This window comes from Fringilla coelebs, assembly GCF_963513975.1.
Source record: "Fringilla coelebs genome assembly, chromosome: 2".
Lineage (NCBI taxonomy): Eukaryota > Metazoa > Chordata > Aves > Passeriformes > Fringillidae > Fringilla > Fringilla coelebs.
Genome location: NC_140029.1, coordinates 31,430,616 through 31,451,666, shown reverse-complemented (window position 1 = coordinate 31,451,666; position 21,051 = coordinate 31,430,616). Strand labels below are relative to the sequence as shown.

At 40.3% G+C, this 21,051-nt stretch overlaps 2 protein-coding genes across 7 annotated transcripts in view; one reads left to right on the top strand and one right to left on the bottom strand.

Moving 5' to 3' along the window:
* Positions 1 to 11,678, top strand: part of EIF5B (eukaryotic translation initiation factor 5B) — a 36,014-nt gene extending 24,336 nt beyond the window's left edge. For both annotated transcript variants that reach the window (XM_084226013.1, XM_084226012.1), the window contains exons 14-24: positions 756 to 897; positions 2,448 to 2,579; positions 3,231 to 3,413; positions 3,541 to 3,702; positions 5,297 to 5,428; positions 6,715 to 6,846; positions 6,956 to 7,032; positions 7,138 to 7,302; positions 8,286 to 8,424; positions 8,968 to 9,129; positions 9,992 to 11,678. In XM_084226013.1, coding sequence (XP_084082139.1) covers positions 756 to 897; positions 2,448 to 2,579; positions 3,231 to 3,413; positions 3,541 to 3,702; positions 5,297 to 5,428; positions 6,715 to 6,846; positions 6,956 to 7,032; positions 7,138 to 7,302; positions 8,286 to 8,424; positions 8,968 to 9,129; positions 9,992 to 10,099 — 1,534 coding nt within the window. In that variant the 3' untranslated portion in view covers positions 10,100 to 11,678. The remainder of the gene's footprint in view (positions 1 to 755; positions 898 to 2,447; positions 2,580 to 3,230; positions 3,414 to 3,540; positions 3,703 to 5,296; positions 5,429 to 6,714; positions 6,847 to 6,955; positions 7,033 to 7,137; positions 7,303 to 8,285; positions 8,425 to 8,967; positions 9,130 to 9,991) is intronic.
* A 1,223-nt stretch (positions 11,679 to 12,901) lies between these two features.
* Positions 12,902 to 21,051, bottom strand: part of REV1 (REV1 DNA directed polymerase) — a 54,813-nt gene continuing 46,663 nt past the window's right edge. For all 5 annotated transcript variants that reach the window (XM_084226425.1, XM_084226426.1, XM_084226428.1 and 2 more), the window contains 5 exons: positions 17,372 to 17,480; positions 16,113 to 16,324; positions 15,782 to 15,941; positions 14,869 to 14,971; positions 12,902 to 13,306 (listed from right to left, as the gene is read on the bottom strand). In XM_084226425.1, coding sequence (XP_084082551.1) covers positions 13,195 to 13,306; positions 14,869 to 14,971; positions 15,782 to 15,941; positions 16,113 to 16,324; positions 17,372 to 17,480 — 696 coding nt within the window. In that variant the 3' untranslated portion in view covers positions 12,902 to 13,194. The remainder of the gene's footprint in view (positions 13,307 to 14,868; positions 14,972 to 15,781; positions 15,942 to 16,112; positions 16,325 to 17,371; positions 17,481 to 21,051) is intronic.

The window sequence follows — 21,051 nt, the reverse complement described above, 5'->3', positions numbered from 1 at the left end:
TGGAAGTTACTAATTACCCAAATCATCTGAGTCTTAGCAGAGATCAAATGCTTTCTAGGAACAGAAATGCTGCCTACAAATGCTTTCTAGTGGCATACAGGCAAGCCACTAAATCAGCTTTTAAGGGTAAAACATGACAAGCATAACTGAACTCACTGAGGTGAGATCTTGGATGAAATCTCAAAACAGAAGGATGAAGACTTTGATGTGACATTGTTCAGTAAAAACCTTTGCAAGCGTTGAAATGCTGTGTTGTGGAGCACTTGGTAATGTTCAGAGCAGTACCTTGGCATGGTACCTCTTACAGCTCTCCGTCTTTTAGCCAGGTTTTGTTTGTCAGCAAAGATGTGATAGTCTCTTTACCTTGTATTGTATAAAATAGTGATAGTCTTAGTGTTTATACAGTATATAAAGAGTCTTGTTCAGGTTTTACAGTCCTGCATTTCACTTCAACTGTCTCAGTTGTTTCTCAGAAAATGATCAGAACATATCTTGCATTGTAAAAATATATAATAATATGAAAACATTCAGGATAATAATTTCTTAGTTTTGCTTACACATTCAGTAATGTATTTTGTTAAATGAAAATTACAAAGTGTCATTTGAACAATTTACATCTTTGAGGGGAAATAACTGATGAGCTTTAGCTTTTTGTTTGTCAGTGTAAGTTTGACATTGTACTTGGTGTTTTTATAAAGGCTCTGTTGCTAAATGACTGATTTTTATTTTTTTTTTCATGTCTTTTAATGTCACAGCAATCTAAGAAATAGAGGAAGCTCACTTTGTGATATTGCTATACTTGTAGTTGACATCATGCATGGTTTGGAACCACAGACAATTGAATCAATAAATCTGCTGAAATCAAAGAAATGCCCCTTTATAGTAGCTCTCAACAAGGTAGGATAGATTTTTATCCTAATAGTATATTTCTCCACTCTAATAGTGCACTTGGCATTTGACAATTGTCTCTTTTTTCTTCCTTGAACTGGAATTGTTTTGTGTAAAATCTGAAGGGGTGGTTCTTGGGTCCTGTGTGTTGCGTTTTTCTGTGTCCTTGATACCACAATGGCTCTACGGGAGCTTTGCAGAACCATCAGTTCTTGGACTCCTGACTGGTAAATTTTGTTGCCTTATGTAGCTTCTCTATCTGATTCATGCTTCTGGAAGTTGTACTTCAATTGTGGGGTTTTTTCCCTTGTGCCTTCTTACATAGATTTGTGTCCATTTTCTGATAAAATTCCAAAACAAGCTTCATGTTGATGAGTCATACTTTATTTTAGCCACTGATACTGGTCAGTTTGACTTGAAGACAAGCTGACTTTGGGCCATGGAGCAGTAATGTTGATCACTGGTGGGAAGTGTTTTGGGCTTGCAATATTAGATGGAAAATTTACCAGTTCTTTTCAGCCCTGTTTTTAAAATCCTTTGCATGAGAAATTACGCTGCCTGTTTGTGATGACTCAGTGAATTACTTTATATATATGGAAATTACTCATGTCCAATGACTTTGGAAGCCACCTGATACGCTGAGGGAGAGCTGTCAGAAGGCTATTCGTGTGCAGTGTAAAAATTGCAATATACTTCAAAAATGAAAGGAGCTTTAAGATTGAAGGTGGTTGGAACTGAGGAGGCCATTTTCTCATTGCCAAAACCAGCTACTTTTTGAAAGAATACAAACAGCCTCTTGGATGGAGAGGTGTCCAGGCCTTATGGCAAAGTAGTAGAAAGTTCTCTCTTGGTCAGACTCGAAGACCTGACTGTTATTCGTTGCCATTAAATAGCTAAAAAGCTCTTGCATTTTAAGTTATAGTTGTATTATTTGACCAGATTATAATTAATTTTCTTAAGATGTAGTTTTGATTTCTACAGCAAATATATTTTTGGGCTAAGTCTGTCCTGCTTTGTCCTGCTTTGGGCTAAGTCTGTCCTGCTTTGGCAGTGGGGAAGTGTTTCTGAAGTACAGTTGTGTCCTTAGAACAACCCCACTCTGGTCCCTTCTCTGTAGCAACATGGGGAAGGGTCCATATTTACCAGTAAATTTTAGAAGTTCTTTGTAAAATTAGTGTAGTCTCTTTTCAGGATAAACCATGAACACTTCCATGGTTTTGGGGTTTTTTGTGTGTATGTGAATCTATAAACAGGTCTCTTCTAATGTTTTATTTTAACCTTGGTGTAATTTATGCACATAAACTTTTTCCATATGAAAAAGATTAATATAGCTTGAATTTTTAAAATCTGAAGTAACATTGCTATCCTGTAATACTGCCTGACATACACAGAGCTAAATATAGCAGCCAAAGCAAATAAGAACACTTAAATTTGATTACTGGAGCAGATAGATGGCTGGCTAAGTTGGTTGATAAAGTATTTCTCACTGATGATGTGGCATAAGCATAAAGACGCCCTTTAGTAAGCTGTATAAGATGACATACTGTTGTATTTTCAAGATTGATAGGTTATATGACTGGAAAAAAAGTCCAGATACAGATGTAGCTGTCACCTTAAAGAAGCAGAAAAAGAATACAAAAGATGAATTTGAAGAACGTGCAAAAGCTATCATAGTGGAATTTGCGAAACAGGTAGGTTTGAATATTCAAGCTTTTTGCTTAAGAGTGCTAGTAAAGAGGTGTGTGGTGGTGTGGTTTGTTTTAGGTGAGCGGGTGGTTTTTGTTTTGTTCTTTCCCCGTTCCTCAAAACAACTTGGAATATCAAAAAAGCTGTTGCATCTCTTCTGACACATTGGTGTTAACCTCTTATAAACCAAACTTTGTTGTTTTTACATTTTGTATCATTTTAACTGCTCCATCCTTACTGCTGGTTTGGAGAAAAAGAACTAATTTCTGTGCATGGTCAATGGAGTCATAAATAGCAGTTGAGGTTTTCTGTCACTGTTCTCTTACTCTTTGGGAATATCCTGAGAGAATCCCATCTGTCTCTTTCTCTTGGATGTTGGCAGGGTATGAATCACATCGGTTCTAAGAAATTCCTCTGTTGGTGACATACAATGCTCTCTAGAAGCTAGATGGGGTAATTAGCTTTGTAGAGTTATCCCACACTGCTTCCAAGTATGGATTGAGGCTTCCTGTTCCATAGCAGGCTGTCAGTAACAGTGTTGGCTTTTTAGATTGGGATTTTGAAAATGCAGTGGTATTTGCCTGGGGTTGAATGTTACTGTCAATACTGATGTGTATATGTGCTTTTCCCTGTGTAACTCTTAATCCCGATTCCAGGGCTTGAACGCTGCCTTGTTTTACGAGAATAAGGATCCCCGCACTTTTGTTTCTCTTGTACCTACCTCTGCTCACACAGGGGATGGCATGGGAAGTCTGATAGCTCTTCTTGTTGAGCTCACACAAACCATGCTGACCAAGAGACTGGCTGAGTGTCAGGAGCTGAGAGCTCAAGTCATGGAGGTAATACACAACTCGTTCTTGAAATTCATACAGAAATTTCTCCCTTCCCTGCATCCTTCCTTCTGGTAAAAAATGTGTGTCTGCAGTGCTTAAATAGGAAGTGACTTTTCCCCCTCCTTTCATTCAGGTTAAAGCACTGCCAGGCATGGGCACTACCATAGATGTTATTCTGATTAATGGACGTCTGAGAGAAGGAGACACCATTATTGTTCCTGGGGTAGAAGGTCCTATCGTGACTCAGATTAGAGGTCTGCTGCTGCCTCCTCCTATGAAGGAGCTACGAGTTAAGGTATGGTACCTGTTACTGTCCTGACCTACTGTACTTATAACCAGGGAAAAATGAAATCAAGCTTTATAAAAAGAGAATGTAGTAGAATGGGGTTATATTAATGGTATCTAAAGGGAGCTTCAAGGGGAATGCAGGGGAAATCTGGTGTCTTTTTTGAAAATGCACTTGTATGTTCATGTTGGGGTGTGTGTTGTCACAGCAGCGGCAAAGAGAATGATCAAGGAATTACATTGCAGTGAGGATTAGGGTGTGTATGCTTTAATATGGGATTCAAGTATGTGGCTACATGTGAGAGGGAGATGCCCATTTCAAATGGAAACTGGAGTGTACCAGTACATAAACTTCTGAGATAAAGTTGTAATATTAGTAGAAGTGGTTTTTTAGTAACAAAACCATATTCACTTACATTGGAGAAAAGTGAACACATGAATTTCTAGGGCTGGTTGGTGAGTGGCAGTGACCAGGACTTCTGCAGAATCTGCAGCCTCTTGGCATTTTCAAGAGTTGTAGGTTCTGCTGCTCTTATTAGCCTGAGGAGAGGCCCTGAATTTAAAATCCTTCCTGCATGGCTTTCCTTGAAATGAGGAGGAGACGCAGAATCAAAAGGCTGTAAATAAATTAATACGTATATGAAGATTAATGCATGCAGTTCAAAGATGATGAAAAGAGCTACTTTGATGTTTCCTGTTTAAAAGGGAAGGAATAAATGTCTGCACAGACTTGTTTTAAGGCAAAGAAAACCATATAGATAACCTAGGTGAATGTAGTAGGATAAATCTTTCAGGTTTGGGAACCCTGAGCAGGGGAAGTAAACCTAGGGTAGCTGTTGGGCTTTTTTGATGCAGGCAGTGAGAATGCGTTTTGATTCGGCTTGTTCATGTGGAATTGTCATCTTTGAAATAAGACCCAGATTCTTGGAGTGGAGGGCTAAAGGATAAAGGTTAGCAGGAACAAAGAGCTTATTGAGGAAGGAAGCTGCCTTGCAGTTTTAAGAAAAGGATGGGACATCTAAATAAAAAATTAGGAAACAAACCAGAAAATCCTTCCAACATCAATTTAAAGATCTTCAGAAATAACTGGTTTTGTTACGTCTTAGAGCCATGCCCTGGGTGTGACATCTTTGAAGTTCCCCTGGATGGGGTGAGAACCTAGGAAATTGTACATGGAATTAAGTGCATGAGAAGGCTGGATGGCTGGATCTGAGATTGAGACAGCCCTTCCTGCAGAGAGCTTTGGGCTGTGTGTCAGATAAGCTTTAGTGTTTTTATTAAGCTGTTGGCATCTTCTACTTGCCTATGGGGCTGAATTTGTGGGTTTTGTTAGTGAGTAGATGCCTATTGTTGCTTGCTTTTTTCTAGTACATGTTTCTTTTTGGCCCCCTTCTCTGCTTTTAGAAGATTTCCCTGTGCCCTGCCCACCTGCAGAGATGCAGGGGATATCTGAAGGGAGAGGAGCAGGAGGACTGAAAGGTGCAAGTGCAAAGCAAAGACAATCATGATGAAAGTTGGGAGCTGCTGCACTTCACTGCTCCCCATTGTGTTCTTCAGCTGCTCAGCACAGAACTCTTTGCTAGTGTGTATATTCTCTTTTTCAGAACCAGTATGAAAAGCACAAAGAGGTTGTTGCTGCTCAAGGTGTGAAGATTCTTGGGAAAGATTTGGAAAAAACCTTGGCTGGTTTGCCATTGCTTGTAGCTCATAAAGAGGATGAAGTGCCAGTCCTCAAGGTGAGGTGACTAATATTGAACTACAACACACTGAGGGTAACTTGATCTCTCTGGTGATGAAACTCAAATGTCGAGAGCTGAATTTGGAAGTAACTGGGCTTTTTGGTTGTTTTAAAAACTGTTCCAGTAACATGTTTTGTGCCCATGTGAAGCTTTGGTGGGGTCATGTTTTCAGTATCTTGACCATTAGTTTTTTCCCTGATATTTTGCTGGGGTGTCTCTGCTTCTAGAATAAGATTTGAAAACAAGTATCATGGCATAGTTTGACTTTGTTAATTACTGATTGGGTATTTGTAGTAAATTATGGATATATTCTAATCAGGTACATATCTACTAGTGGAGTTCTGCAAACTCTCCTAATTGCAAAGCTAATTTAAGACTACTGCAATAAATTTCTTTTGTAACTTACATGTTAAAAATGGTAGAGGAAAGGACATAGCTAAAACTCAAAACTGCTCTGTTTTGCTTCTCAAAGGCAGGAAGTTAGTTTGCTAATTTAATTTACATGTTGCTAATTTACACATTGCTAATTTACTTTTAATCATAGTTTTCCTTTAGTCTTCTGTCTACTTATTTGTGCCTTTGAAGGGAGGTTAAACTTTTGGGATGTCCAAACACAGACCTTGTTGCTGGGTCCGTATGAGTATTTACTTCAAGTGTACTACTGGTAGTAGATGCATAATGGCTAAAAGTCAATGACAAAACCCATTCATCTGCCAGAGGAAGAGACTTCACTGTTTGAGGTTAGAAGGCATTGACTTTAAAAAAAAGTGTTTTTTTAACTTCTCTAAAAGCAACAAATTGGCTTTGCTGCTCTTGCATCCTGTTTGGTACTCAGGCCTGAAGAGTGTTCAGGATCCTTCCCAGGTCGTGGTTTTAGGTGTCAGCTTTTGTCATTGATCCCCAGGCACCCGAAAGCATTGCCTCACAATGTGGGCCATGGGTTTGCTCAGCCTTGCCAGCATAAACTTGTACTGCTGGGGAAAGTGATGTGTAGTCTGCAGAGAAATGTTACCAGCTCTGAAGGTGGGCATCTGCTCAGTTTTATATGATCATCTTGCTACAAAATCCTCAGGTCTAGTTCGGCTCAGGCTTTTCTAATGCCAGAAACAGCCAGTATCTCACAGGCTGTGTATGATTTACACTGCAGGTCTGTCACTTGGGACCTATCACCATGGCTGTTGCCTGTTTTCAGCAGCTCATGATCAGGAAGATTTTGTACCCTGAGGCATAAATAGCAAGAGAACTAAAACTTGCTTTTTCTCTCCTTTTTTTTTCCCCTAAAGGATGAACTAATACATGAACTGAAGCAAACACTGAATGCAATCAAATTAGAAGAGAAAGGTGTTTATGTCCAGGCTTCTACTTTAGGCTCTTTAGAGGCATTACTTGAATTTCTTAAAACATCAGAAGTGCCAGTAAGTACTACTGTGTTTTGTCTGATGCCATTGATTCTGTGTTTAGTCAGTAAATGTTTCCTTTTCACTCAGAGGTTAGTGACTTGATTTTTGTGGCTTTCTTCAACAGTATTCAGGAATTAATATAGGTCCTGTCCATAAAAAAGATGTTATGAAGGCATCAGTTATGTTGGAGCATGACCCACAGTAAGTACCTTTGCTCTGCTGTGCTGATAAATGTGCAGCGGTGCTGCAGGCTGCTCTGGCTTTGTGGTGAGCCTGCTGAACCGCTGGGCTGGCTGTTCCCTGCAGGTACGCCGTCATTCTGGCATTCGATGTGAGGATTGAACGGGACGCACAGGAGATGGCTGATAGCTTAGGAGTTCGGATCTTTAGTGCTGAAATCATTTATCACTTATTTGATGCCTTCACAAAATATAGACAAGATTACAAAAAACAGAAACAAGAGGAATTCAAGTAAGTATGAGCAATTGTCTTCTGGATGTTTCCCAAATAAGTGTCACTCTTATTTTAGTATGAATGAAGCTATATTTACCTACTTGTTTCCTTGTTACTTAGCATATGGTTCTGATGGAAAGGGAGGAGAGGAGGAAGATGGTAGGACAATAAATTGATAGTTTTCAAGAATTCAATGCTCCAGTCTAATTGTTTAGATCTGGATTAGGCCTAGTAGGGTGAGAGCTGTGAAAGCTGTGCAGCAGATGCAGGATTCAGCTAGAACTGTTGTATAATATGGAGTGTTTTTATTACAGTATGCTTTCTGTACTTGGCTTCTCTTCCTAGATTCTGGCAGATGGGTTAGTCTTGCAGAGTTAAAAAAACAAAACTAAAAGGATTTGGATTCTGTTGTTTCATATTTGTGTGATCCCAGTGTACAGGGTTTAATTCTGACTGCAGTAACATGAATATGTAATCATTCAAGGATTTATAGGGACCCAATATTAATTTTTGGAATCATGTGTTATTGGGTGGCCTTCAGTAAAATAAGGACAGTCAAAATAAATGAAAATGTGTTTTGTTTCATATTGATTCCAACTTGAGTTTGTTGAGCTCAGCTTTTAAATGTATTTGTTCACTTGGCAAAAAAAAACCCCTTTGACATTCTGGAGTTCAGGCAGCAATATTTCTATTCCTGTATTCTTGTGAGGCTATAATTACACTGTAAAATGACTACTCCTTTGGTCTTGGTCTAAGTTGAGCACTCAAGCCTGTCAAATTAAATCCATGCCAAGCATGAATGATTATTACTCCCTGTAGTTCTTGAAGAACAGGTATGGACTAGAATTAGCAAGACTGGAAAAGAGATTTTTTTTCCTGCTTTTCTCCAAGTAACACTCCTAGAATGAATGCCCAAGAAGTGTGGGAGAAGGCAGAACTGTTAATGATACATCCACTGTTCCAGTGTATCTTTCAAAGTGCATTTTCTTGTCACCTTGCAGGCATATAGCAGTGTTTCCATGCAAGTTGAAAATACTTCCTCAGTTCATTTTCAACTCTCGTGACCCAATAGTGATGGGTGTTGTGGTTGAGGCCGGCCAGGTGAAGCAGGGGACTCCCATGTGTGTACCTAGCAAAAATGTAAGTAAGGGCCTCTTCCCAATGCATGTTTGATCCAGCTGGTAGTTCCTGGGATGATGCACCTTGGAGTGCTTGCATGCTTTTCCTCAGTGCACAGATTGGGAGGGAGATGGTGGGAGATGAGGGTCAGATTTGCAGATCAAGTCTTTCTTCTGGTGCTCAAATATCTCACTGCACTTTGCCAGAAGAGTTGTGCCCCGGAGTAGGGCACAGGAAATGGCTGGAGGGCATCTGCCAGTTCTGTGCTGTGTGTATAACAGGCAAAATTGTCCTACCTGGTAGCTAAAAAAGGGGAGAACCAACTCTTGACATTTTAAGGGCTAACCAGTTGATATCCCAGATGAGCTGTGGGAGGTTGGTGTCCCTGCTCTTTTCAGGATGGAGCACTTGCTGTGCTGTACGTCTGGCTTGCCTGTGCTGAGGCGGCAGCTCTGCCAGTCCCACACTCCCTGCAGCAAGTCTGTGCCTGCAAACTGGAGTTTAGAGAAGGGTGCATGCACAGAGGTTTGGTGGATGTGTTACAGCTGCTTCATTGTATTACAGTTTGTTGAAATTGGAATAGTCACAAGTATTGAAATAAACCACAAACCAGTGGATGTTGCAAAGAAAGGCCAAGAAGTTTGTGTTAAAATAGAACCTATTCCTGGGGAATCACCTAAAATGTATGGACGACATTTTGAAGCAACAGATATCCTCGTCAGCAAGGTAAGAGCAATCTGCGTTTGTGGAGAGGGCTTAGGACAGAGTGGCAGCTTGCTTGAAGTGGAAACGTAGCATGAAGCCTCAAAAACAGGGGCGGAGTGTTCTTACACAGACTGACTTTCACTTGGGAGGGGGTGTGTGGCATTGTGCAGCCCAGATCTCTGGAGCTGTGGTTTGAGGTCTGTAGTGGTGCCCCTGCAGAGGCCTAAGGAAGGAGGTGCTGTGGCTGCAACGACCTTGCAGCTCAGAGCACCTGAGAGGGCAAAATGCCACACTCACTGTTTGCCAGCTGTTTGTACACAGAGCTCCACAGTCCCCCAGGGCACCACAGCCTGTGCTTGAGATTGCTCAACAAATAGCAATCCTCCATTTGCTCTGACTGTGGGGCACTGGGCTTGAATGAGGAGATGATCCTTTGCTTCATCATTTGCTGTGGGAAGTAAAGCCACAGCTCTCCACCTTCCCAGCTGCTGAAGTTGCTATGTAATAGGACAGCTCCCGTCACACACGTGCCAGGGGGGTGTGCCCACAAATGAAGGGCCAGTAGGGCCTGGGACAGGAACAGGCTGGCGTTGCTGGTCCTCTAGGCCCTGGTGGAAGCAGGAGCCCTCTCCAGTTCTTGCCTTACTGCGTAAGGTGTGGGATGGTCTGTCCAGCTGCAGCCCCTCTAGACCAGATAAGGGACATGGTGTGAGGAGAAATGAAGGGAAGCAAATAGGTTGGGTCATTCAGCTGATCAGTAGCAAATGGGGGCTTAATGCAGTCTGCACACCAGGTAAACTCATCCTTTCTTCAGAATAACTGTTTCCAGTGTGCTGCTGTCAATTCCTGTGCATTTCTGATGGGTTTGTCTCGTGTGTTACAGATCAGCCGTCAGTCCATCGATGCTCTGAAGGACTGGTTCAGGGATGAGATGCAGAAGTCTGACTGGCAGCTTATAGTAGAACTGAAGAAAGTGTTTGAAATCATCTAAGTAACTTTTACAGCAATGGGGAGGCAGGAATAAACGCACTCTTCCTGTTACTAAAAAAGTTACCAACAAAGTCCTGTATTGAAGACAGTGTTGGATATATGTTTGGGAGGAAAATATGTGGATAAAATGTTTTCCATGAGAAACCAAGAAATTTACACTGGTTTGACAGTGGTCAATTTACATGTTCCCATGGTTCCAATGTGCCTGTTCACCTCTCCTACTACCCTTCCTAATACTGGCTGCTGTTTTAAAGTTTGCCCTTCCCTCTCTTACACCTTCCTTCCACCTTTTTTCCCTCCTTCTCTCCAAAATAAAATAAATCGAATTTTTATTACAGAACTAAAGCTCTTTCACTTTTATACTGATGAGAGCAGTACTGCAGTATTTGATTAACCAAGCTTCTGCAGACTTTGTGATTCTTGGGACATTTTTGATGTAAGAAATACTTCTTTATTTATGCATACCTCTTTCCTTGACTTTCTTTTCCAACATTCTTCTGCTTTGTGCCTATAGAGTTTTTTAAAATAGAAAATTAGGCAATTGGGTATCTGTATTTGCTTTGTGTGAAACAATGTTGTAAAAGCATAGCTGCCCACCTTTTACTGCTTGTACAGTTCATGGAAGTCAACCTGTAATCATTATAATGCAGAGCCACAAATAAAGGAGATGGACATAGCAGCCCATTCGTTTTACAGTTTGCTTTGGTAATCCAAATTTCACTTCATGGGCTGTGGCAAATGTGGAAAGGCCAGGCAGGGACCCTCTTGCCTCGCTCTGCTTGGCAAAAGGCTGGAGGCTGTTCCAGCAAAGGCGTTTCCTCCTCAGAATGCACTTCCTGTGTGCTCAAGGTGGTGACGCCAGCGGTCTGAGGCACAGGAGGGGCAGGCCAGGTGTTTAGCACGGCAAACTCCCACGGAGGTCAGAGCAGGCATCTCTTCTCCAGCTGCTGCTCAGGGTGTGAGCACTTGCTAACAGCTGCCGGCCTGGGAGCTGTGACTTTGGATGCTGCATCACAGCTGCGGAGCCACCTGACAGCGTGGGACTGAAGCAGCTCCAGCGTGGATGTTTGTGATGACCAGGAGTCAGTCTGCAATCCCAGCATTCTCCTGCCCCCCTTCCCCTCTGCCTCCCTGCCTGGGATGACAGCTTGATGTATTCTTTCTGAGGCTGTCTCTGGGTAACTCAGTTCATGCTGATGGGAGCAAAACAAACATTCTTCAAAAGCACAAGCTGAAACAAAATTGAGGATCGTTTATGCAGTTGAGATTTTTAGCATTTAAGATACTTACAAGAGTAACATTCAACACGCAGTTTGATCAGATTTCTTCTGTCACCTGGATTACTTTTTTTGTTGGAAAAATCTGAATGTTATGATTGAGACTACGTGGACTCCATTACAAAGGAACATTTAGTAACTCACCTCCTTTGCAAATGGAATTTAACCTTCTGGATTTTTTTTTTTGTTAGACTTTAAACTTGCCATTGAAAAGGACCTTTTCACTATGGTTGGTGTGTGGTGCAACTTCCCATCAGTGGGTGAACACAATGATCACAGGGAGGAGACTGCATTTAATTGTTAAAATTTTCTTTTGCAAACTATGCAATCATGAAAACTACACTAATAAAAAGTTCTTAAGAACACAGATATCAAAAGAGTGTGGTTAACGTTTTTGTCTTTGTTCCCTCAAATCCATAAGGGTGTTCTTCCCATAGGTAAAAACTGGGAAACAGATACACTGCTTTGGCAGGCTCCTGTTGTGGAACTTAAAATAGCCTGACAGTTCGTTAATGCTGAGTCCTTTTAAAGATGCCAATTGTACATCTGTCTGAGCGCCAGTTCCAAAACCAGGGCTGTACCTGAAACCTGACTGGTAAAATACCTGCTTGAGAGCAGTACCTGCCTTGATGTGAGCACCTGATGTGCTGGTTTTTCTAAACCAAGGTGAAGAGAAAAAGGCAGCTTCAAAAGCAGGAACTGGAGGGGCTCCAAAAGATCCAGCCTAGAAACTAATGGAAACTTGAGGTGTCTTGGCTCAGACAATGTCCATCTTTCTTGAGACATGTATCGATGACTGGATGGTGACTGAGCACCATCAGGTGTTTATTCACATGGGTCAGACTCCCCCAGCCTGCTCAAGGCCCCTGCTGTCTCAGCCCTCCTGATGCTGCGGGAGAAGCTCCACTCCCAGCAGCACCACTGGGGCCTGTGTTTGAGAGCTGCTCTGTGCCTCTCTCCTACCGAGGGACCCAGCACTGGGCTCAGCACTGCAGCTGCCTCTCACCAGTGCTGAGCAGAGGGAACAAGCTCCTGCCTTGACTCCTGGGGCTCTTCCTCCTGCAGCCTGGCAGCTGCCTGTGCTGTGCTGAGCCCCAGGCCCTACTGCAGAGCTGGCCTCTCCCTCCCTGGGAGCAGAACTTGGCCCCTCTGTGCTGAACTTCATGAGGTTCCCAGCGCCCCCCTGTGCCCTCTCAGCCCGCCCTGTGCCATCAGAAACGTGCTGAAGCTGCACTGCCCCATGGCCCAGGTCCTTTACAAAGGGGATGAATAGGACTGGAGCTGGTACTGGCTCTGGGTACCACTTGGGCCTGGCCCCTAATCCTAAAATCTGTACTAAAGTTAGCAAAGAAACAAAAAGTGGCCAGGTGCCTATACAGCAGCCTCCTCCATGTGTTGAGGCAATGCCACTGTGTAAAACTTTGTGAAATGAATCAAAGCTGCAGCTTTAGTAAAAGGGGTTCTCTATATTCAAACTGAAGCATCACAAAATAGAATCAGTACAAAAATATACATACAGTTCTTTATTAAACAACTGTAAACACTTCACTGTAAAAATCCATAAAACTTTATAAACAAACATTTTGTAAATAGATTCTATACTACAATAAAAGAATTTTAACACAATTATTTACATGCAATACTGACAAATTTGGCACTTTCTGAAAAGAAATGTACAAAACACTTCGTTGTTTAAAAAGAAATTTGAAATTATAAAAACTCAGGGCATTACTATCATGCACTTTGCAAATACCTCACAAGCACTTATGGCACAGCTAGCAGAGAGCTCCAGGCTCTCATCAAGCTCTTTACTACAAGTTCAGATAACTTTTAATGTGCTTCCGTAAGTTTGTTGTAAAACTACCTGAACATTGTCAAGAATGAAGTCAAATGCCATATTCCAAACTGATTCCACAGATGACTGCATTAACCTGAGGGGGAAAAGGAAGAAGAGGCTGAAAATCACCATTACAGAACCAGTCCTTTGTACAATCACCTTTGGCCTTCACACTGGAAAACAAGATCACAGCTGTTCCCCATGAATGGAATTTTGATTCAGGCCTGGTAAAGCTCTCCCTCTCTACTTAAACACACCAAGCCTTACTTAAGAGCACAGATCCCTGGTGTGAGCAGTGTCACAGCAGCTCCTGAATGCTGGCATCTGGCAGTGGTGTGAGCCTGTGAATTAAGTGGTGGGTGACCTTCCGCCAACTGCATACTGAAGGACAGAAATGGCAAGCTTCTGAATCCCGATCTTTACTTCCTCATCCCAACACAGAGATGCTATTTCTCTATTTCCAACAAATGCCAAGTGCAATCAACACTTAAACCTTATTTAAATAATAAGGTTTGGGGCACTATATAATTTTTTTATGTATTCAGGTTTTATTTTTTAGATTTATTGCTAAAACCAAAATCCACAGAGAACTACGAGTTCCCCCTATGATGTGAGTTACTATTATGATCAGCAGCTACAAGAAGTGAATGAAGGAACTGCCCAAGGAAAACAAAGCAGCTCTGCACTCTCAGTGTCCCTTCTAGATCCCTGTACTGCAGGAGAGCAGAGGGTTCCCACACTCAGAGCTTTGGAGGGTGCAGCATCAGTACCACAGGGGTAAGTGTGAACCCTTTGGGGAGACACACTGCCATCAGGGCAGATCCAACACACAGGGACCAGGAATGGGACATTCTGACAATTCTGAAGTTTTATAAACAATTTACTATACAGATTTCATGAAACAGTTCATTGCACTGTGTATTTTGCATTTCCCAAGGCCTAAAGATATATAATACAAAAGCCCAGTGAACTTCCTACACTTCTGTAGTCTTTTTGGTGTTGATTCATTTTGTGAAACATATTTGCAGATCTAAAACCTAGAAAGCTGAGCTCCATGGTTAAGCTTTAGTTAGTAAGCAAGCCATAAATGGATTAAAACCTCATAAACTCATGGCAAGAGTAATAAGAGCACAGTAACAAAGTAACAGGAGTGCATTTAAAGGCTGGAGTGAGACAGAATCTGGACACAGCAAGAGAATGAAATTGGGTCTAGAGATAACATGCAAAAATGAACAAAAACAGGATGAAGAAAAGGGACAATGCTGATGAAAACTACAATCTTTGTCTAGAAATTGTTCCCAGAGAAGCTGTGGATTCCCCATCCCTGGAAATGATCAAGGCTAGGCTGGATGGAGCAACCTGGTCTAGTGGAAAAAGTCCCTGCCCCTGAGAGGGGAGCTGGCCCTGGGCAATCTTTAGGGTCCCTTTCAACCCAAGCCATTCTGAGATTCTATAAATTACTACTAAATATTACTCTTATTTTTTCACAAATTACCTATTTCAACACTCCAACTCCTTCCCTCAACCCCAGTATTCAAGCCTAAAACCACTCATCACTGGAATGCCTAATGGGTTAATGGGCTCACAATGCAGCATCTAGTGCATAAATTCTAACAAAAATAGTCTAAAGTTCACAAATAGTAGCAATTAAGTTACCTTTTCATGTACTTGACAACCAGATCTAACTTTTCCAAGTCTTTTTCTTCTATTAGATCAGTACAGTATTTCACAACCTGTAGAATGTCTTCTTCCATAGGATCTATAATAAAAAAAAAATTTAAAATGAGGTCTTTTCTCTAAGTATACTTAGAATATAATCACAGAATAATGGGAATACAATAGAAAGAAATTCTGCAGTGTCAGCATATCAGGGGCCAACTGGACAATTTCTGTATTTCCAGAGACCTGAAATACCTGTCTTGTAGACACCTTTTTTTTTTCAGTAAGAACAAGTGACAGCAAAGTTAGCAGTAACCAAAGGGAAAAGAGACTGGGTTTTAGAATACAATGGCTGTTTTGAAACTCTTAGGATAATAATAATAATAATAATGTCCAGGGCAGGCAGGTCAAATTTCCCAAGGTTTTATGGAGTTGCTATTTGTTTGACCTAATTCAAATCACAATTTAGCAAGAGTGTCACAGTTGCACAGTTGTTTTTATCTAGTGTTCTTCCCAGCATTTATTTTGACAAAACCCCAAACCCTGCACTCCTCTGCCTCTAAGAAGAGATCTTCACAGAAGAAATTAATTCCCTTTCAAGAACTTTGATTTAGCAGTTGCAATATGTTGGAAAAATTGAGTAGACCTCAGACACAAGTAACATTGAGGCATAGGACAATGGCCAGACACATGGCCTGAAGTTACTTTTCATGATGTTAAGCAAGAGAAGCTGGCAAAGCCACAGAGTAACAACTGGTAGAAAGAATCAAGTTCTTCCAAGATTGCCAAGGCAGTAAGACTCCAAGAGAACTGTGAAAAACAAGCAGCAAAAGGAAGAGCGAAGGAGAAAGTAACTACAAAAAGCCTACTCAAAGCCTACTGCAAGATCACCCAGTGTGACATCCCTCACCTGAGATAGTTGTGATCCACTCTTTCAACAGTGTCTTCACATCGTTGAATTCCACAGCTCCAGCGAGGTTTGGGGCCTGTGGCCTGAAGGAGCCCGGCTGCTGCTCCGGCTGCAGAGCTGATGGGCCTGCAGAATCCGAAGTTGATGGAACTGCTTCTGCCTGTTCCAAACATGGAATTGGGTAATGTTCAGTCTGACAAATATGGCAACACCATATACATACAGAGGTAAGTAAGTGTCAGTGAGGAATCCAGGAAAGAAAAATAGCAACCTGAACTCAGTCTAAAGAAGTAGATACAGCTTTACCAAAAGCTGTTTGTGTTAAAAGTACCTGAGCAGCTGTTCCTTCTTGTTTCAAGAAGCCATCTATTAGCTTCTGTGGGCTTCCAGATGTAGGTGGCATATTTTTTGCAGGACTACCAATAAGTTTGTTTTTCAAAGGACTTTGAATCTTTTTCACAGGACTGACCGCATTTTTTTTCCGTATTTTTTTCTTATTTTTCATAGTTGTATGCTTCAGGTGTAGGAATGGATTTTTTGACACTGAAAAACACAGGAATAGTCAATGGTTGATACATGTAAAATTTAATACTTTTCCTTTGAAAGGGAGACTCTGTATCTCCCACAAAAATCTAATAATCACTTGAGAAAACACAGCCTAGATAAAGCAACTTTAATGTACACACCATTTCAGATCTGAAAAGCACTGTTAGACTTTCAGTGTACAGAGGACATTCAGCTATTCATAAGCTTTTAAATGTGAGCATTTCAGTACTTGAATGCTCACATTAAGCAGCTGGTGAAATCTGAATCTACTGGACAAATTGCCTCACCTCAGTCAGAGCACAGTCCCACCAGTGTTAGTGGCAAGCCAGCAGTGTAAAGCTCCCACAATGCTTTTATCACAGCTTATGAAGGAAATCTCTCTCCCATTCCATCATTCTAACATATCTGCATTAGACCACTGGCTATGAAATCAGGGTGTGATTATAATTACAGTGCAGTGTTTAACTGGCAATCAAGCCAATAACATTTACAACCTATTTTTATGACAAAGCATGTTCATAGGGAATCAGTCTCATTTCTTTCTACTGATTATAAAAAGGAGACCTGGATGATCAGCTCAGAGTAAACCCAGCTGACTATCAGACATTCAGTGAGATGCAGTATATCTTTCTCTAGCTGCCCCAAAACCTTGCCAGCACTATGATTTTCATAGAACCATGAGAATGCTCCCTGAAAAGAGTTTAACTAACTTAAGAAAGTGCAATGCTTTAAATCACAAGACACATCAAGTTTGGATTCCATATGGCAAACATATGGATGTGGGGAAGCTTAGTGCCACAGTCCCCATGAATTGAATTAATTACCCATTTGAGTAAAGCTGGGCACCTGTTTGCAAACTGAAACCACAGCTGGTTATAACTGACAGTCTGTCAAAAAAAAAAAACAACCAGAAATTCAGTTGAACCCAGCATCTTCAGAGAAGCTTTGGTTATATTTTCCAGTTTGTTACTTAGGGCTGCATAGCTGTTTAGATAGCAAACAACTCCTACACCAGAAGACTACTGCACAACTACACATTCTCACCTAAAGTGTTAGCAGGCTGCTGCTCTGATTGCTTCTGCCTTTGATCGTATGCATCTTTCAGCTCTGCTTGCAACTCAGCAGGTAGTGCAGAAAAAACCTCAGGGTCCACCTGAACAGTAACAAAAGATTAATTTGATTATTTTAGCAGTGAGCAGCACCGTTTGCTTCTTTCTAGGTCACTCACACGAGAAAGGCATTTACATTTTATGCCAAGCAAAAATAAAGGAGATATAACTGAAATACTGTAAAACACATAGTACATTTTCTTTGTAAAAAACAACAAAATGCACAATTAACATTACTCTATTTATTAAAATTACTATTATGAGCACATAATGCACTAACCATCTTTACCCAACTACTGATAGCCAGTACAGCTGCGTTAAGAGCAGGATCAAGCCTAACCCAGAGAGCACTCCCTTCAAATTTCAAAACACAAACATTGTGACCACCAGATTCTTGTTCCTCCTTTTCTTTTGATACTTCTATTTCCTGCAAGCTGCTATATAACTCAGAATATTCTTGAAAATGGTCTCAGTTCTTTAAGGACAGGAAAATCCAAGTCCAGCTATGTCATATTTTGAACTAGCAAAAAAGGGTTTAATCTCTTTCTCCCACAGTTGTCCACCACTTGCTTGACTGATAAGAGCACAGTTCCTTGCAACTGTCCAAGGGACTTGGATTCTAGACAGGAAATAATTTGATGCCAAGCCAATTGCCAGACACACTCATATGGACAAAATAAAATTTCTTGTATTATCCGTTATTTTTTCTCATTGTGTGTCTGAAGTTGCACATCAGTGACAAACTCATCTTGCATTTGGAGCTTCCCATTACAACTGAACAGTGTTTTCAGCTCATAATCTTCAAAATCTAATTCAAAGCAAGTTATCGTTTAGTGGATTAAATCTGTCAGTGGGAGAGGGCCCTTCATTTCACTGGTAGAATTCATAGATGAACAGAAACAACAAAAAAATTGGACAAAACTACAATTACTATTCTAAGAGTACAATGCAATTTCTATCATTATCTGAGATACTGTATTTATTGCATGTCAGTCTGCAAAGGAATTGAAATTTACCTCTTATTTTCAATAGAGATTTCTTTTATTTTAAACCAAAACATGTATGCTATGACAGGGAGGTACAGTGTCCTATTCACACACATGATATCTAAATAATGCAGATCATAAACATGAATGTGCTCTTACAGGTTAAAATTCTTCAATTTAGCACAAGTTTGTTCCTTTTTCAGAACTCCATGAGTAACACCAATTTTTCGCCACAGAATATGCACTAATTGAAGGAGGAAACAGGAACAGCTCTGACCTCAATTACCATATACATTGTGCAGAACAAAGCACTATAGTGGAATGCATCCAATTACATCACAGGTGTAAGGTATCTTTTTAAATAAAAATTTCACTTCATAAAACTTTTTTAAAAACTTTAGTGCTCTCTGGTAAGGCATTCAAGAGTCTAGGACTTGGAATGCTCTGAACTGACACTGTTTTTTGTGTACACCACTTGATAAATGCAGAAATAACGCAGTACATGAACTAGATGCATTTTTGTTACTCCCCCATCACCGCCCTCTGAGTGTAACATGGGAAAATTCAATTAGAGGAGCCATCAGTGAATTCACATGAATTCTCCAATATAACTGGAGTTTCAGGTAACTGATTGTACAATGTCCTAACATTGCCATACAGGTATCTGAAAGCTTTCACATTATGCAGACTCCTGGTTGTACAGAGTTATGGGTGACCTCAGCATACAGTTATCAGTATTTCTGATGTGCTTATATCAATTTCCTTAGGAGGAATCTGTACCATGTGAAGACACTGTAAGGATTAAATGAAAACTTGCCACCACTAATTAATTAACACCATTATTACAAATGTCATTCATTTCTAGGCATCTGTAATCTTCATGTTTTGCATCCTACACTTCTGCAGGATCTAGGCTACACAGATATACAGCTATTCTAAATTTTAAGATTACTTCAGCAACTGATGGAAAGGAATGCAACCTATCTGGATTCCATTCACAGGAGAACTTTACCTAACAAAGGAAATTTTCCACGTGTTTTCTAATGAATAAATCACTGTCAGACAATTAGCTTTGCCCCTGATCATAAAACTCAGCTCAGACAAAAGGAATGAAGAGCTGCAAAACAAACCTTATTAAGCTATAAAAAGATGGCAGGGCATAATCTATATCTGATGTAGATAAAGTACTCATTTTGGAGTGGTTGGCAGTATTTCTATACCCAAAACCTATTAATTACTACTCATTTCACTGCTTCATGGGCCACAAAGTAGATTTAAATGTCTGTGTGCAGTCACAGCATATACACTACCTCAAAGACTTAAAGAAAAAAATGTGTCAAAGTATATTTAGAATAAGATGGTATTTTTGAATTAAGTTCATGTTTGATTTTAACACACACAAAAAAATCCTCCTGTATTAATGAGCTGGGTTCAACTTTTTTTCCCACCAAGCCTACAGGAAGCCTTTCAACCATACTATTCTATGTAATAAAACTTGGACCTGACTCAGAAAATGAAAATTTTAAATATTAGTCCTCCTTTTGCCAATAAGTTGAATGGCTTTCAGGAAAAAAAACTGAGTATGAGAATAAGGCACTCTCAAATAGATAGTATGGATATCCTTGACAAATAAATAGGAAGTACTCAATTCTTCTTGAACTACATCTTCAAATAAAAAGGCTGCTCTACTAAGTTGCATTTTTGGATTAAGTAACTGGGTCACAAAATACATTAGTAGATAGAAAAAACAGTGCAAAAAACTAGTGCAAACTAGGTCCTTAAACTTCAAAAAGTAATGCTGTTTTAAAAAATAACAATCAATTTTCAACTACCTAATTAATAGACAGATAAAACATAAACAAACTAAAAGGAATTTTTATAGAAAGCCACATGCAGTTACCATTTACTCTGAAAAACAGTACTGAGTGGCAAGCCAAGTGTGGAGGGGTGCATTTCAGAGCACAGCCTAATTTAACACACATCTTGCTTATGGACAGATGTAACTACAAAATTTCAAACAGCTGGGGCAGAGAGAACTCAGATATTATCTGCACACTAATCCACAGGGAAAAATCAAACTTTGTTCAGGAACAAAAACTGATGCAACTGTTCCTGAACCAATGAACTTGAATCAATGTGAGGAAATCTTAGTAAAAGAACAGACTACACATTTTTTTAAAATAACAATTATGCATAACTATGTGGTGGAATTTCTACATTATTTTCTCTGGATTTTTCTGTCAGCTAAGCAACCACGCATTAGAAACAGCAACAAATATCTATAAATGTGATTAAGTGGTATTACTTCATTTGAGAACAGCAAAGGTGCAATAAAACAGAAAAATAAAAACACTGCTCCATTTTAAATGATGCAACGCAAGATAGTGTATCTCTGGGTAACCCAATCTTTGATTTTCAGGGGTTTTTTTCTTTTAATTTTTCAACTACATTTTTTAGCATCTTCTTGGACTGTAGAGCAGACTAACATTACAAGCATCCATACTGTTCCCTGCTGCCCTTTCAGGTCCCTATTTTGACAAACATGTTTGTTCTTTTCTCATCCTGGACATGCAATGTATTTAAAAAACTATGGAGATATGCACAACCTTTAGCCATGACTGTCCTTCTC